This window comes from Pholcus phalangioides, unplaced genomic scaffold (assembly GCF_987345545.1).
Source record: "Pholcus phalangioides strain wild (caught in Gottingen) unplaced genomic scaffold, Ppha-v1.0 ptg000022l_1, whole genome shotgun sequence".
NCBI lineage: Eukaryota > Metazoa > Arthropoda > Arachnida > Araneae > Pholcidae > Pholcus > Pholcus phalangioides.
Genome location: NW_028301615.1, coordinates 29214744 through 29233516, shown reverse-complemented (window position 1 = coordinate 29233516; position 18773 = coordinate 29214744). Strand labels below are relative to the sequence as shown.

The following is an 18773-nucleotide window of genomic DNA, read 5'->3' as shown; positions in this document are numbered from 1 at the left end:
AATTGCCCAACGAGGTGACTGACTTAAGAACATCATGGATCCCCTCCCCCCCCCCCCCACTTTTTCAGTAAAATTTCGTCATCAGCTCTGCCTCTCCGAATCCTAACGCATATTGGTGAGATCAGAAACGTACGCGGGAGGGGGGGCTCGTGTGCCCCTCCCAGACAGTTTCAGAGCACTTCAGCGGCCCTCAGTGCAGTTCTACATCACTCAAGTTACCCGCGGAACATTTCCAGATTACTTAAGTGATCCGTGGCATAATTACGGATCCCTTGAGTGATGCGTGGCACAGTTCCAGAGCACTTAAGCGGCCAGGAAACATTTCCAGAGCACTTGAAGCATCCGTGAAACATTTAGAGATCATTAAAGTGGGTCTGTAGAGGACTTATCAATAGGTAGAATGTTAGTTCAGGTGCCCACAAACTAGCCAAATATTTTTCTCGTATTTGGCGCACCGAGTAAGATGCCATCAAGAATATTTCATATTTTCATGAAGGGTAGTAAGCATCATCCAAACCCCCCCCTCCCTCCTTGTCTTCAAAAGTCAGCAAATCGGAAACCCCCACCCCCATCGATGCTGACGTAATACTTGAATGACCCCAAAGTGAACAATATGAAGGCAAGACTGGAGAATAAAATAGATCTGAATAAAACCGTGTGGTTGGATTTGTTCGAAATATAGACCTGCTCGCGCAATGTATTCAGCGATTCTCAACCTTTTTTGGACTCGCGAAGCCCTGTAAGCCTATATTTCATTTATTCATCAAAATTACTTTTTTATTATTTAAAACTATTTATAATTATTTTTTTTGAAATTTACGAGTTTTTTTTTTTTTTTGTCCTCGAGTGGCTGCGGAGCCCCTTGGGAGTACACACGGAGGCCTTCGCGGAGCATCGGTTGAGAACCGCTGATCATTAATAGGATCTGAGAAAGTAATTCTTCAATGTCATACCTAAAATAATATGGACAGAACCGATTCGATGGGGGAAATTCATCTCGAAACTTTATATCGACATTTTTCTCAATTTTTAAAATCTTTAAAATAGAAAAAGGATTAATCATCGGGGGTTTCTTCTATTTTTGTTTCTTTCTTTGGCAACACATCTAACAAGTAAAGCACAACACCCTTCTTCTCCTCAAACTTCTTCTCTTTCTATATTATGTACTTGGTCGGAACAGATGACACTCCTTTTAGAAAAGACGGAAGAGAAAACTGTCCAAAGAGAAGAAGAAGAAGAAGAAGAAAAAAAACATTTGGAAGTCATTAAAGAAAAATCTTCTTAGAATCCGTTTACAGTGTCCTTAACAAATTGCCTTTTCACGTCACCGACCAAGAAAACGATGAACTGATGAAGCTTCCGACGCCTCTTTTAATGCGCCCTCTTTTCACAAAAATGAGTTGCGACGCCATTTTCCTTCTTTATCCGATTCCTTTTATATCCCATCATCGATTATCAAATCGGTCACTCGGAAATAAAAGAACTTTCTGTCATTTTTTTTTGGAATCTCGAGGGAAAATAAAACTTTTAAGTGCATTAGCTCGACGAAGCATTCAATGTATTCGTCTACCTTGTTTTAAGTTGTCATTCGTTAGCGCTTTGAGTGTGTGTGTGTGTGTGTGTGTGTGTGTGTGTGTGTGTGTGTGTGTGTGATAAAACAACTAGAACAAAACTAAAGGCAATGTCCATTACTAATGAGTCAATAAGGCCCAAAGTACAAGCTAACGAATGTGACTTATATTTGCAGTTGACTGACTTTCCTGATGGGAATTTGCTTTTTTGCTCGAGACTTTTTTCGTCCGTGTTACTTTCCCTCCGTTTGCTGTCGTATATATATTTGAGAATTATCTCCGCCTTAAGAGAAGAGATTGTTTCTTGGATTAGCATACCCCATTTGAAGAAACTTTCTTAAGTGTTAGTCTGTCCATATTTCATGAAGAAAAATACAGAAAATACTAAATAACGTTAAAATATAGAACTCGCCAATTATCGCCAAAAGAAATGTCAATTATTGCCAAAGAGATTCTAATTTTTTGCCATAAAGGTGGAAAATTGTTTCGGGGAAATAGCCAATTTAATTGATGAAATTCTTGAAAAGTTGCACACGTGCGAGAAATAAGAAGAGGAGATTGTTCTTTCGATTGCATACCCGTTGAAATCTCTTCAACGCCGACCAGCTACTGGCCACTTCGGACATAACACATAAACAATAACAAACCCAGGCATAACCCAAATGTAACCTCTGAAAGAGGAAACTGTCCTGTTACCGAACTTTCCATCAGATCGGTGATGAACTTAGTAGGTATCCATTTGAAGGTGATCAGACAGTACCTTGTCTACCACCGTGAGGTTTTCTTTCTTTCACCGTGAAGGTTGCTGTCACGGTCCCGGGCTCGAACCCAAGGGAGGATATACATAGGATATTTTCCCTAACGAACTTGGGGTGACCACCGATAGACAGCGCCTTCATTTCCAACCCATCTCATTAATGACAGTAAATTGCAATAGCGATATGGCCAGTGTTGGTGTTTGGTAAAGTAGAAGTACCTACACTTAATGAGATGCATTGACAATGGTTGATACAAATTAATACTGACTTAAATATTGCGATAAGAAAACTCAATAATTCAATTCACCATTTCATCCACTACGGCTTTGTACTACTTCAATTTGTGTATCCACCAAATTGGTAAGTACAATCCATGTGTCCTCCTGGGGGAAGGGTCGCCATGTTCTCCATCAGCTTGGTTTAGATCAGTGTTTCGAAAATGAATTCGGCCCTCCATCCCCTTTTCAAAAATAAAAAAATCCTCATGGAAAAGTGACGTTAGAAATCACCATAAAAAAATTGAAAGATACGGTGAGAAATTCTTAAGTTTTTACATAAATATGTTTTCCATACAAAGTGTTGACTGAGAAAAGAAAATTATGAAATTACAGTAAAATTTATTTGAAACATAAAAAAACTAAATTTTGTGAATTATAAAATTATAAGATTCCTATTTACATTGATTATGATTGATGTTACTGATTCATATTTATGATTCACATTACATTGACAAAGTAATATTCGCATCGCAGTTCAAAACTATCTGTTTATAATAATATATTACTGTGATCTCTCGCTTATAAGTTTCTCTCAGTTATATGGCGGATGATTTTTTTGCACTCCCGTACAGTAGGCCTATAGATAAAATAATGTTATTCACTTATACGCCTCTCTCACTTATACGTCTTTTTTCTTATTTTCCTTGCACCGACGCACAAACAAAAGATAGATCACTGCACTATTTAAAAACACACACACAAACACAACTACAAATAGCAACTCTAATGAGAAGGATGAACCTGATGGACTGTAATTAATTTGTTCGACTGCTGTATCCTTTTTAATGAGCAGTATGTATTCTAGAGCAGCTGTATTCCATTTTAGTAAGTAGTATTTTTAAATTCCCGCGATTGCATATCTGTAGACCGCAGATTTGTGACTGCACTGAAACCTCTCTCTCTACTAGAGAAAAGTTTCAATGGCTTAGGCTACTTCACCAGCTCTGGCCATATCGCTATATTGCAATTTATTGCTATTAATGAGATGGATTCGAAATGAAGGCGCTGTCTATCGATGGTCGCCTCAAGTTCGTTAGGAGAAAATATCTTATCCACATTTTCCCTCGAACCCAGGACCATAACAGCAACCTTCACGATTGTAGACGAGCATCTTACCACCACGCCACTCGGGAAAAAACGGCCAAGGCTAGATAGATCTTTTGTCCAACATGCCCGAGACATGTAAACATTTCGACCGGGAATGTAGTTTTTTTTTTACCACATGCCCGATGCGGGCATGTAAAAAAATTTCAAACACTCTTTTATTTCTTTAATTTTAATATTACTCCCGAACATTTGCATGTGTCAGAACAATAAATTATGTTGCCTTGAAAACTGATGAGGGAGTTCCAATTCTGTTCGCTTTCCCGTATCGATAAAACATTTTGCGCATAAATATTGCTTGAAGTAGAGAATCTTTGCACTGGGAACTCTGCTGTCACGTAGTGAATGAAAATAAGACTATCATCTGTCTCAAAACAAAATAGTTGTTGGTTTTAAACAATGTGCTGCATTAAAATGAACGACATGCGGTATGAAACTATATTTTTGTTTTTTTGTTTTTATGCTGCATACCTACGTAGAATTTTATACGCCAAAATACTGGTTATCATATTTTTGAGTTTTCCGCAAAACCACTGTGTGGACACCAAAAAAAGAAGGAAAGAACCGGTATTTTGGCGTATAAAACTTATGCCGGTATGCAGCATACAAATAAAAAATTTATAGTTTTATACCATAATAGCTACAATTCCCGGTGCTGCCCGGGTTTTCTTCAATTACTGGGGGATTGAAAAAGTGACAAACCATTACAAAGGAATAAAGTATTATACATAATACGGGCAGCATTAAAGAAGTGACAAACCATAGTAAAAGCATATGAATGTCTCAAACGCATTGCAAGGGAGCCACGGTATCCAAAGTAAACATTCCGAAAGTGATTGTTCAGGCTCAGAAACCATTGTTGTCCGGCAATTTTTTGTCCATCTGGGGCATTTGCCCAGTCTGACAAACTTTTAAAGTAGCCTATCATTCACGTCGGGTCCCGTTTGGAATATATGCAAAATTTGACGACGATCGATCAAAAATGATAGATTTGATGTAGAGAACGGACAGAGAGAAAATCAATTTTATACTTATAGATATTGTGTATTTTTATGTTGAACATGGTTTAAAACTAACAATCATTTGATTTTGAAAACTATGACACAGTTTTGTTTTCATTCACAAACAGGTGACACCAAGGGTCCTTGCTTAACGCGATTTCTTGTATTTAATAATGACAAAGTATAAATATGGAATATAATAGGACAGAAGGTTTGTAAATTTGTAAATTTTCAGCTTAATCTCCAATTTATGCTAGTTCGCGAAAATTTTCATTCAATTTCAGTGGCCTTCAATGTCAAAAAGGTTGAAGAACACTGAACAAAACCGTTCAAGGCCCAGGCTAAAGTACCTATAGGTAATTTTATCCGTTGCCTTACAATTTGACACTATATAGTGCTCTCTCTCAAGAAAAACTCTCCAGGATGTCCCGTTTTTATTAGTAAATTTGCGTTATGTCCTCAGTTTAATCAGGATTAGCCCCAGTTCCGATCCCGTACCGTAAGTTGGCTGCGATTCCATGAGACAGATGAATTGTAATTTTGTGACGTCTTTTTCGACGCCAACAGCGCGGAAAATTTTAAGTTGCATGCCCGTCGTGCACATGTAAATTTTTTACCGTATTATTCGGCTCTTGGAAGGAACAATACCCCCACCCCCGGATCGGCGATTGCAAACACGGCCGCAACTAAGAGGGAGGAGCAGACGGATTAGGTGCCTCGGAACCCCCCCCCCCCCGCCCCCAGGATGACAGGGATTGCCAAAATCATCCTTCAATCCACGTGCGTTGGAAGTCGGGTTCATTTCTTGAGCTTAGAATAGGAAAAATTTTGATTACTAAATTACAACTTAGGGGGGCCTCAGAGACCGGTGTTAAAATTACTATGAGTGCTTGAGCACCCACAACACCCCTGACTCCGACGCAATCGCTTCAACCATCCCCCCGACAACGGTTTGACAGACAGGGTTTCATCCCGGGAACCCGGGACGATTATCATCATTTTTTTTCTCTACACTATATTTTCCACACTATAATCACTATACATTGTCCCGTGAAAAGTCGGGCTTAAGGGCCCTGCTGCAGGACATGGGGGTGGCATGCCTTCCTACGGACATGTCAAAATGCTTACCCCAGCTGGCCAAGCACATTGTTACGGCCTTAAAATAATCTGGACTATCCATTAATGGCATTTCAACGTATAAGAAAAATCAATATCAAAATTTATTTCCCGAAAAAAAAAATGCAAATATAAAATGTTCAACATCACCACTCATGTTTTGAAATTCGGGCTTTTTGAGAAAGATCTAATAATCAAATTATATATGACATTTTCAGCAATTTTTTGAAGATTTCGAGACATTTATGCGGACAATTCCTTTCCCTTAAGAAATGAATATTTTGGCGTAAAACCCATATAATCTAATATCTTCCAAGGATTTATTTTCCTGAAATTTCCATAAATTTATGGGTATCATGATTCTTTTCTAGTCCTATCTATATAATATTATAAATAAAAAATATCAGGAATTTTCCTCCCTTTTTGAAGGGATTATTTTTCAAAGATCTGGATGTCACATTTTATATTCAAACAATGGTTATTATTATGTAGTCTTCTTTAAAGGGGGGAAAAATAATAATAACAAAATTCTAGTAAAAGAGGGAAAAAAATATTTAAACGCATTTCAACGAATTTCTCAAGCGTACGTATTTATTACGCTTCAGAAATAAGAGAGAGGGAAAAATGCTGAAATTCTTACAAGTTTTTCCAGGAAAGAGGAATAAGAAATGTATTTTATTTCTTGGAATTTTCTAGAAAATGTCAAAGATTATTCTAATTTTTTATCTTTTTTCTTGAATTTGAGCGGAAAAATGGTGATATTTTTTTTTTTTTTTAGTGTGGCAAGTGACGAGATGATGATACGTATGGAGTGGAAATAATAGTTTTTATGTGTGGTTTGTGCCTTGTAAAATATTCCGTCAATTCCAATAACATTGTTGCATAGCGAAATAACAGTAACTTTTTGTTTTTTGAAATTTTTGTTAAAAAAAATACTTCAGATGTTGAAATATATCCGTAATATAATGTTGTGGAGACTGCAAATATAGGGTGTCCAGAGAGTGGCTGAACAAGATGAATGAAAGTAAAATAAAATTGGGGTAGAGACTGTACCGTAGACGCGAACGCAAGTTTTCACGTGAATAAGTTCTTTGTACGTGCTTTTGCGTGGCAGGTACTGACATAATAAAATTGGTATCATCGGATTTTTTTCTCCCGTAATATCTAACAGACGATACCATTCTTTTTCATTTGCGTTATGAACATCCCGAGATACAGCGTAAAATAATTTTGTTACGAAAACGTAGCCGCGAGCCTAGTGCTCAGACTAGAAGATGTTAGAGATGTAAAATTCTCGAGAATAATCTTTCGGAGAATATTCTCTGGAAGTACTACTATTATAAATTGCTTGAAAATATTTTTATAAGTTCTTGATGAGAATATTCTCCTGTTATTTATAATATAGTTACATATAATATCGTTGAGAATATTCTCTGCAAGGACTACTTTTATAAATTACTGGGGAATATTCTTATGGAAAATAATAAGAATTATTCTGAAGTTATTAATAATAGGCCTTCCAGATATATTCCCGAATATTCTTCTCAATGAGAATATTCTTCAGTTACCGAAATCTTTCCAGAGAGTATTATCAAGAATATATGTAATAACATGTATTATAATAAATAATCTCGATAAATAACTTGAGAATAATAATTATTATTTTTGTATAATAATTGTTATTTTTGATAAGAATATTCTCTAGTAATTTATAATAGTAGTCCTTTGAGAGAATATTCTCAAGAATATTCTGTCTCTCTTCCCGTCAAGAAGATGGGAATATTGATGTTTGTAGACCACAATTTTAAAGTTAGAAAGCAAGAAAATTAAACTAACAGGGCTGAATTGCACAGCTTTTAAAGAAATATGAGTGATACAGAATTTAAAATGGATGTACATTGAAGAAAACAACAGTTCTGTATCTTCTTAGAATGAAAATGATTGTATAAGAATTGCTTCCTTTATCAATCAACTTTGGTTTAATTTCTTTTGTTGTGAACCTATTTATAAAAATTTATCTTATTTTAAAATAATTTTAAGGTTTAAATCGCAAAGTTTTTTCTAAAATCTCCATAACCAAACTTTTAAAACGTCTCATCATAATATTCTCGAACTAAAAATTTCCATTGGGAGGGGTGATTATGTCAAAAATTAATTTTGTTTTTTTGTGATGTTTCAGGCAATGAAAAAACTGATTTATATTTCATAATATAAACCAAATTAGTAAAAAAATATTTCATTATTCAGAAGAAAAATGAATATTCTCAATTATTTTCCAATTTTTACATCCAGGAGAATATTCTCATTCTCCGAGAATCTCATCTCACATCTCTAGAAAATGCATTAAACCAGAGTAGTATCGTTGGATTTATCTTAACACCTTTCACTTGCCAAGCTATTGGCAAGAAATTCAGATGAACTGTATTTGACTAATCGGCGATAAATATGGTAACCTTGCCCTAACCTAATCGCGCGTTCGAAAAAGAAGGAGAAAGGGAAAAAATATATATAAAAATATATATATAAAAAGAAAACAATAAGGTAAAAAAATAAGGTATAGATAAGGTTTTTTTTTTTTTTTGAGTCTCTTTTCGCCTTCACCCAACGTGTTCTCTTCTCTATCGCTCTTACATGTATATAGTATGAAGATACAATATATGTGGGTAAAAAAAAATTCACTATGAGGAGAAAAGATAAAACGGGAAGAGAAAAAATGTTTACAAGGTTACCTTAAAGCTTCGCGATGATGAAGAGATACATTTTATGCGCCAAAATGCCCGTCAATACGTTTTTATGTTTGCCGCAAAATCTCTTCTTCTAAGCACCGAAAACATATTAACTGGTATTTTCGCGCATAAAATTTACGTCGGTATGCATGCAGTTTGAAAAGTGAACAATATATGGCAACATACCATATATTGTTCATCTTCATGCTTCACACCGGTTTAAAATCAACAGCCAATTTCACTTCGAGAATTATATCAGACATTTGTTTATTTGGTTTATTTGGTTTAAACACCTGGTGCCATCTACAAAATATAAAAAAAAAAATTCTATATTTTATGGTGGATTATCTTCAAAAAAATATCCTACAGCTTGTCAGTTTCAGGTTCAATTCTAATCGGCACACAAACAAAATTCCTGAAATTCTGTGGCAAACATAAAACAACTGGGATGCATAAAATTTATAGCAGTATCGTAGTGTACAGCCCATCGTTCATTTTCATACTACACACCGGTTTTAAACCAACAAAAAATTTTACTTCAAGAATTATAACAAATAGTTTTGTATTTGTTTGATAGGTGAGACAGGAGGGGGTCCCTCTTACCTGATGCTGGAGACGCCGTAATCAAGGAGGCGGCTCTTCCGCGCAGAGACTTTCCATTGCACTCTGGTAGGCTGCAAGCTCGCAACATCCGCTAATTTCGGTTGCTTGATGCACATAATTTTTGGTAGCAGGGTTAGCGTTTGCGCTGATCCCTCCCATCCTTGAGCGGTTAACATCTACGGCCCGAAAAGCGCCTGTGTTCGTGGGTGGCACATTTACTTTCTTCCCGCAATGATATAATTATTTGAGTGGCATCATCCTAGGAGGGGTTCCAACTCAACGCTATTCTTGCGCACGAGTGTTGCAGCAGTAAGGTACTTATCTATCACCATGAAGGTTGCTGTCTGGTCCGTAGATTCGATCCTGGGGAAGAAAGTAAAATAACAACTTTTTCATCTTACCTGGGGAGACCACCGATAGATGACGCTTTCATTTCCAACCCAATACGTTTGGTAGTAAATTGCTATACGGCGATATGACACCGGAGTTGGTGTGCGGCAAAGTAGAGCTTCTTAACTGGTGAGCCTACAAGGCCAGAGTCCAAGGACCTTCGAATAGAATAGAGGGGGGCCCCCCTAAGTTTATGAAAATTTTCATGACTTCTGAAATTCATTTTTTCATAAATTCCGAATTTTCATCAGCTGCGAAATTTATTTTTCCCATCAATTTTTATTTAATTTGTTTATATTTTCGTACAGTATAAGTATTTCTCAGCATTGCTATGTGCATTCTATAATAATGTTACTATAGACGCTTTTTTTTCTGGTGCCGACTTGTCCCCAAAAATACTGGCTAATAGAGTCATGGCTCAAGAGGTCCGACAAAAATGTCTGAGTCCCAGTCCAGATCGCCAAAATCTAAGGGCTCATAAACCAGTAACGCACCGAATGGATGTACAGTCGAATCCCGTTTCAACAAATACTGTTATAGCGAAATTCCCGTTTTAACACTTCTCTAATCCTTCAGATAAGTTTACATAAGAACAATGCAAAAACCTGGAATTCCTTTATAACGAAATTTAAATTGAACGAAGTGATTTCTCCGGTCTCTTGGGGGAGTTCTCTATAACGGGATTCGACTGTATAACGAATTATGAAGATCATGTGTACGACCCGTCTCAAGAGCCATTGTGAACCAGGTTCGGATCACGACCCATAGGTTAAGAACCCCTGTATAGTAGAGTGTAAATATAGAAGTATATTTGTCCGATCGGATCTAGTACATTTTACTTCTATAATTATTTTTGGCTGGTTCGCAAATTATTTCTCCCGTTTTATGCCGGCTCGCAAAACTATTCACTTAATTTCACCGGTAGCGGAAAATAGTTGAAGAACACTGCTGTAGACTTCATCTGTAATTTAGCTTTTCTTCAAAAAAAATTTTTGTAAATAATCTCGACAATTTTTTTTCTGCTCGTTTAATTTGTAAATTAATGACGTAAATTAATTCAAAATTTCTTTTGTTTCTGCCCAATTTAAATTAAAAGCAATAAATATAGAGGCTGCAGCTATCACTAATCATTTACAGTTCAGATAATTCTCGAAAACGAAATTTAATTGGTCTTAATTATATATATATTGGTTTAATTATAACAATTCGTTAGTTCTGCTTTTAAGAAGACAAAGCGCTTCATGTGTACTAATTTTCCTTTTTTTTGTTTAAGCTTTCAAAATTAATTACAATGTCTGTCGCGTAATTAAGCTTTCTTATTCGGGGAAAATACTTTCCATTACTCGGAACATTATGCAAGTTAAGGATGGAAACAAATGCTAATTGTCTCTAAACTGATCTAGCTAGATCTCATTTAGCCGTAATGATTAATTAATTCATTTTAATTTGATTTTTTTATATTATTATTATAGGCGTGACGGTAGCTGTAAGTGCCTGGACGCTGGTCGCAATCTCGCTCGAGAGGTTCTACGCCGTTTGCGAACCTCTGCGTTCTCGTAGCTGGCAGACGTCGAAGCACGCCTGTAAAGTCGTCGTGGGGATATGGTTGGCGTCGCTGGCGCTTATGTCGCCAATTGCGTGCGTGGCTATGCTTTTGCCTACAGAACCACCAGGTGAGTACTTTTTTTTTTACATTTCCCAAACAATTAGGCTGGTCGTCCACTGGGAGCGACAACATCCGGCGAGCAACGCCAGCGGCAACAGCCGACATTAAAGTCAGACGACTAGGGTCGTCCGACGTCGTCTACTGGAAGCGACCCTTCCACGCTACTCAGTTCGCGACTGCCGACGAGTGTGTCCGACTTGAGGAAATACTTGAAAAGTAAAATTTTTGAGAAATGGATCTGGAGGATCTGTATTTAAAAAACCCCGTAATAAAAATAAGATCAAATATTCAGCTTCTATGTTCACTTGGGAAAAGAGGGAGGGAGACCATAAAGGGGGGGGGGGAACGAAGAGATTAGAGCGATAGGTAAAATCCAATTCCGACCCGTAAAATCCCATTCAAATCGGATTTGGTCGGGCGACTGCTACAGTCGCCGAAAGTGTTTGTAGTTGACGACGTTCGCCCACGTTCTTTGCAATGAGATCAGTGTTGTCAATACAGACACAGACAACTGCCCGCGACTTGTTTATCGCTTCGAGTGGCTCGCAGTGGATGACCGGCTTTAAGGGAAAAAAGACTGCACACACACACACACATTAAACCTTTCATTATAAAAACTACTGCTACCCCATGCACTGTTGCAAAGACTACTGCTAACTCGCCGCATTGTTGTAAAAAGCTGCTTTTACGCCGTGCACTGTTGTAAAGTCTACTTCTACCTCGTCGCACTGGTGTAAAAATATAGTTACCTACTATACTGTTGTAAAAACTACTATTACCTCGTGCATTGTTGTAAAAGGTTTCCTTTCTTCGTGAATTGTTGCAAAAACTACTGTTACCTGTTACCTAGTGCACTGTTGTAAAAACTACTGTTACCTGTTACCTAGTGCACTGTTGTAAAAACTACTGTTACCTAGTGCACTGTTGTAAAAACTACTGTTACCTGTTACCTAGTGCACTGTTGTAAAAACTACTGTTACCTAGTGCACTGTTGTAAAAACTACTGTTACCTAGTGCACTGTTGTAAAAACTACTGTTACCTAGTGCACTGTTGTAAAAACTACTGTTACCTGTTACCTAGTGCACTGTTGTAAAAACTACTGTTACCTGTTACCTAGTGCACTGTTGTAAAAACTACTGTTACCTGTTACCTAGTGCACTGTTGCAAAAACAACTGTTACCTACTGCACTGTGGCAAAAGCTACTGCTACCTAGTGCACTGTTGCAAAAAATATTAACTAGTGTGCTGTTGTAAAAACCACTGTTACCTAATGCACTGTTGCAAAAACTACTGTTACCTAGCGCACTGTTACAAAAACTAGTTACCTAGTGCACTGTTGCAAAAACTACTGCTACCTAGTACTCTGTTGGAATGTGCGTGGACGTGTTGTGAACCTAACGTGAAGTTTGTTACTGCGTAATGCTTGTCATGTATAGTGCTGCCATCAATTTTTCTCACAATGAGTGAAGTGTAATGATTGACTAATTGTACATTTGTAGAGGACTCGCTCTCTGCGACGAGACTTGTTAATGGGGAGATCGGCTCGCATTCGCTCCAAGAAGTTAGGAACCACGGAAAGCCAACTTCAGCCGACCACCACTTCAGTGATGGTGTGGTCTCCCCTTTAAAAAGTCTCGCCACAGAGAGCAACAGACCTACAAACAGCACAAATGTAATTCAGTCATAACACATCACTCATTTCACTTGTGAAATATAGATGGCGGCACTGAAAAATCAAACACGACACTATATACGCATTCAGACTGTTAGGTACACACACAGTTGCACTTCTGGTACAATTCACCGGGTAGTAAATCGCCCATAGATGGTGATAGACCTGAGTTGTGCTCGGTTTGAAAGAAAGAAAGTGACGGTGTGGGTCGAACCTGGGTCCTGACGATGCGAGGGCGTCACTCTGACCGCTCGACCGCCACAGCGGTTGCAAGAGTTACTGTAACCTCGTGCACTATTGCAAAGTCTACTATTACATCATCGCGTAAAAAAAAACGCACTCTTTTTCTCGTGAATTGTTACAAAAATTATACTGTTACCTCATACATTGTTGCAAAATCGAATGTTGTCTAATGCATTGTTGTAAGAATGATTTTCTTCACCATGTATATTTGCAGGGAAGTTCAAATGTCGTGAAAACTGGCCGAGTGGCGTATGGGCAAGCATATTCAATCTGTCATTGGACGCGTGTCTGCTGGCCGTGCCTCTGCTGGTCATGGCCGTCTCTTACCTGCGCATAGGATTGGTTCTGAGCCGAGAAATCCCGGAAAATCAATTTTGCGAAGATGGTAAAAAAAATCATTATTCTACACATATATAATACATTCGGATGTATACCCGAATATAATATCATATGCTTGCATTTTGACACAATTTTTTTCCATTATAATTGCCAAATTTACTTTCTTTTGACAATACTTTTGGATTGGCGACTTCACTTGTCTTCGGAAATTTTTCTGAATCTGCAACTTTAATGCCTCTGAAAATTTTTTTGGCTGATTTGACAAATTTTTTCGGATGCAATGGGCATTTTTACTTACCTTTCACAATTTTTGATTGCCTGTGGTTTGATTGCCAAAGTTTGACTGGCAATTTTACTTGCTTTCAACAATTTCTTCACCGGTAATTGGCGAATACCACTACGGGTTGCACAATGCACAACCTTTTCAGTCCGCGGGGGCCAGAAATTAGTATTCATCGATCATCATCATCATCAATAGCACATCAGTCCTAAGACTGGTTCGCCCCCATGTTGAGGAGCCGCCACTCATCGATCGAATGACACGTATTTTAGAGGATTTTGCAGTAATTTTGACCGTTTCTACTTTCTTTTATGAAATGTACCGTTTTTCACCCTAGTTTCAACAAGACTTGGTTTGTGTGAAATCGATTATTTCCGATTATTTCTATACACATATTATGATGATTATGACTCATGATGATTATTATTTTGTATCATAATTAACTATAGTCGATATTTTCAACTCACATGTTTGTGAAACATATTCGTGTTTTTTTTTTGTTTTTTTTTGTAAATTTCGACTTTCGGTAGTACCTATCATTTTCCGCGATTGGCGACTTTTCAGCAATTTTAGCGATAGTTGGCAACTTTACTTTCATTTGACAATTTTTTTTTCACTGTAATTGTCACGTTTACTTGCTTTTGACGATATTTTTGTATTGGTAACTTCACTTGCCCTTGGAAATTTTTCTCAATTAGCAACTTTAATGTCTCTGAAAAATGTTTTGGCTGTTATTAGCAATTTTACTCGCATTTGGCAAATTTTTCAGATACTATTCTACTCTAAGGCACGCGTGTCCTTATTGGCACACAGGGCTTGAGTTATGAAGAGAGACTTCATTTTTTGAATATGTTTACATTGGATGAACGCAGGTGTCGAGGAGATATGATCGAAGTGTTCAAAATTTTCAATGGGATGGATAGGATGGACCATGAACTTTTAGTACACCGCCAATCGACTGCTTTTACAAGGGGACACCAGTATCGATTGGTGAGGGACAATGCAAGGTTATGGTGTCGCAGGGAATTTTTCTCTAATAGGGTTGTTAATGAATGGAATAGCTTACCCCCGGAGGTAGTAAATTGTAACACAATTGACACGTTTAAAAAGAAATACGATAAACATGTTGGGGTAAATCGAGAAGCTATCCATTCTTAGAATAAGACAACCATAAGTATTCTTTATGGGCATTGTATAGTATTTTATCATGTGTATATATTGTTTGTAATTTGTGTTAATTGCATTTTTAATGGGGTTGCTGTATTTTTGAAACATGACATCCATATTTTTATGGGCATCTTTTTATCAGCCACCTCGTTGGGCATTTTGCCTGTTGTGGCGTTGTATTTGTATTTGTATTTGTATTGGCATTTTTACTTACCTTTCACAATTTTCGGCTGTGATTGGCAATTTTACTTTGCTTTTGGCGATACCTTTAGCGGTAATCAGCAACTTTACTTGCCTCGTCAACTTTTTTGGAGATATCCCGTACTTTTCTTCAAGAAATATATTTAGCCTAGATATACTGTATTTAATGCTCTGTATGTTGAGACATTTCTACTGACCGGACTTTCACGGGCAGGATGGAACCCTTTATCGGGCCGCATTTGGACCGATGACCCTGGAGGTTGTTAGCTACGGCTCCATAACATCATGGGTTATTTTGAAGTTTTTATCACTGTTAGGCCGGTAGTACACTTTAAAAGTTTGATAAAAGTTATTTTATGAAACTTTAAAAATGCAACCAATTAGCGTATCTGTTACATTCAAGCGAATGTAACCAAAACAATTATTGGTTGTGTTTTTTTCAAGTTTTGTAAAAGATATTTTATTAAACTTTTAAAGTGTGTAATCCCGGCCTTACACTTGGATTCCATACCTGAAGGCAGAGAAAGCCAGTTATTCTATATTACCCGACTATTCCATACTACGCGAATGTACTATACTTTCGAACCTCCCCTGACAGACACTCCCCGTTAACGGACACTTTCCTGATATCCGGTCCGATCCCCGTTAGCGGATATTTCGATAACGGACAGTAAAATCAGGCAAGCTCTACTTTATTAACCTTTGGTCATAAAAATCAAGAATTTATCACATTCAATTAAGATTATGTTTAATCCCAAGTTCGTGTTAGTGAACATGACAAATCGTCAATTAATTACTTTTATTCACTGAACATAACTACGGACAGGATGGTGAATTCGAATGATAATGTTGGTTTTTGTTTGTTGATAACGTGTAAATAAGCCACCATTGCAAAGCCGATCATGTTATCAATGTTTTTATCTTCACGCTTATTTTAATTTTATTTCTATTGCAAAATATGTGAAGTACACGTATCATGTACTGGTGAAAATTATTAATTGGTTTAGTGAGGAGAGCAAAAGTTATAAATTTTTCCATATTTATCACTTTCCAACTATTTGGGAATTATGCATAATCACCGGCGAAAGTGATGAAAAATATTAAATCAAACTTTCTTGATCTAAACGATTGGTCATTCATCTCTTTCTCTCTCTCAACACCGGTGTATCACTTTTACACAGTAACATTTTACATTTTAACATTAAAATGTATAGGAACCAATTGCGAAAGAAGCCAAACGTCGTATAAATGTAAAAGTCGTATAACCGAGGTTTCATCGCATATCGTACCACCTCCCCATTAGCGGACAAAATTGTTGGTCCCATGGGTGTCCGTTATCCAGAGGTTCTACTGTATATCTACTGTACGGTCAAAGTCTGAGCAATTCGCAAAGTGGCCAAAAGGCATTTTTTGTTTTCCAAATGCATCAAATTACCCATTTTCTTATTTGTCTTCCCGCAGCAAACAATGTCGATTCAGTTGGCGAAGGCGCAGCTTTCTCCAGCGTGGTTTCCGGCGAAGAATGCTTCTTCTGGAAGCCCGCCAAGTACTCGGTGAAGACGACCAAAGTGGTGCTCCAGTCCCACGAAGGTTCCACGCGGTCGACCGTCACGTCGACGGGCCTCAACTCCATCAGGAGCCAGAACAGGAACTCGACGACGCGCAGCATGAACGTCTGCAACATGGAGAAGAGGATAGCCCTGAAGAAGAGGGTCACCTTCATGTTGTTCGTGGTGGTGGTCGAGTTCTTCGTCTGCTGGACTCCGATCTACGTCGTGAACACCATCTCGAGCTTCGAACCCGAGCTTGTCTACAAGAAACTCGGTTACTTCACCATCTCCTTCTTCCACCTGTTGTCTTACGTCTCGTCCTGTTGCAACCCGATCACCTACTGCTTCATGAACCGCAATTTCAGGAGAGAGTTCATCCAGAGTTTCAGCGCGTGCTTCCATCTTAGGAAGAGGACCCTGGCGAGGTCATAAACTGGCGCCAAAACACGTTTCATCTGATGTTTCATGGGAAGAAACCTGAGCTTTTTTCAAAATCACAGACAACTTCAAATATTCTCTGATGAAGATTTTGGAAATAATAAATATTTGGATGGTTCCGAGAATATTTATATCCAATTAATGTCATGTCAAAAGCTTTTTATTCTAGATCACTGGTTCCCAACCTGTAGTATAAGCTCACAATCATACCCCTCTGTCCTTTTCGGATAACGTAACCGACCGTTCCGAGGTAAAAATTCCTCTAAAAAGTTTAAAAAATACCAAACGTTGTATCAGGTTATGGCAAAATATTCAAGTAGTGTAGGCACTCTTCTAACGTATTTCATGCGCAAGCATTCCTCGTATAAGTAGATATACGCATGCGTCGCCAGCATATCAAATATACTAACAGCTCCCAAGCATGTACAGGGTGTCCCATAAATTCTTAAATAGTTTAAAAATTCTAGAAAATTCAAGGAAGGAGTATATTTGAATGCGGTTTGCGAAAAGTTTATGCTCACGAAATGTGTGGTTTTTTTTTCTGGTATAGAAAAACAATTCAATTCAAATTTTTATCAATAGAGGACGCTTCACGGAAGCAGATCGAGAATTCCGTGGAAAACTATTTCAATCTCTTCTGCGTCCGAAACGTTCGTAAAGTAGCAGCCGGCGATTCGTGGCTGAGATGAAACAACTAGACCAATAGTGCTTTTCCCACCAATGTCAACATCTCAATGAAAACCTTATGTAAGCGATAAAAACAGGAAAATTTGGGAATGCTCAGTTAATCGTACACCCTGCATTTTACATGTAATGTAATTTTACATATATTGATTTGCATGGTTTCCAGTGATTTGCTTTCGTGCAGCTCCGTCTATCGACAAAAAATTTGGACTAGTTCTTTTTCCTGTAACAAAAAAAGAATATCCCTCTCTTCGTGAGAATAATTTCTCAAATATACCAATTTCTTCAATTTTTATGAAATTTTTAAACTATTTACGGATCTATGTAACATCCTGCACATATGTATGCATATGCATTAGCGTACGCTAGATTATAGTGTTATTTTGGAGGAAAAACGTAAAAATCCCTCGTTGAGAAGAAAAGAAATTGAAACCCCCCCCCCCCTAATTGAGAAAATTCTGAGTATGCCATATGCATGCCATCTCCGCATATTTAGATGTACACGTGTCTCCGGCATATCAAAAACCTCCTACACATGTCCAGGAAATAAGCACGTCTTTCCCACTTAAATAGATGTGTGCTTGCGTAACCTGCATATACAGACGTTCTAACCACTCCTGCTCATTCCTATGAATAATACTCAAATTACCAGCCTGCGCATCTAAATCTACGCATGCCCTTCCTGAACATCTAGTCTAGGTATGCCCACGCATATCTAAATGTGCGAACCTCTCCTATGCATTCCTATGGATAATACGCGCATCACGCCCTTTCGCATACTTGAACTTCCGTGGCTCCTACGCATTCCTAAGGATACACATGCCTCCCCATGCATGTCTAAATGTACGCTCTTGCTTCCCCATATACCTGAATGTATGAGCACCTCTCCTTGATATCTAGATGTAAGCATGTGGCACCAGCATATCTTTCTGGATACGAACCTTCCCTCGCACATTAAAATGTATGCATGACTTCCTAATAACGT

General features: G+C 37.8%; 1 protein-coding gene and 1 non-coding gene across 2 annotated transcripts in view; both read left to right on the top strand.

Moving 5' to 3' along the window:
* LOC149070153 (cholecystokinin receptor-like) overlaps positions 1-17705 on the top strand; it is a 59718-nt gene extending 42013 nt beyond the window's left edge. Inside the window, exons 2-4 of the mRNA XM_089249693.1 lie at positions 11020-11220; positions 13344-13514; positions 16578-17705. Coding sequence (XP_089105819.1) covers positions 11020-11220; positions 13344-13514; positions 16578-17098 — 893 coding nt within the window. The 3' untranslated portion in view covers positions 17099-17705. The remainder of the gene's footprint in view (positions 1-11019; positions 11221-13343; positions 13515-16577) is intronic.
* On the top strand, positions 9150-9312 carry LOC149070154 (U1 spliceosomal RNA). The gene has a single exon (XR_016195096.1). It is a non-coding gene; the product is annotated as a U1 spliceosomal RNA (small nuclear RNA).
* Positions 17706-18773: the final 1068 nt, after the last annotated feature.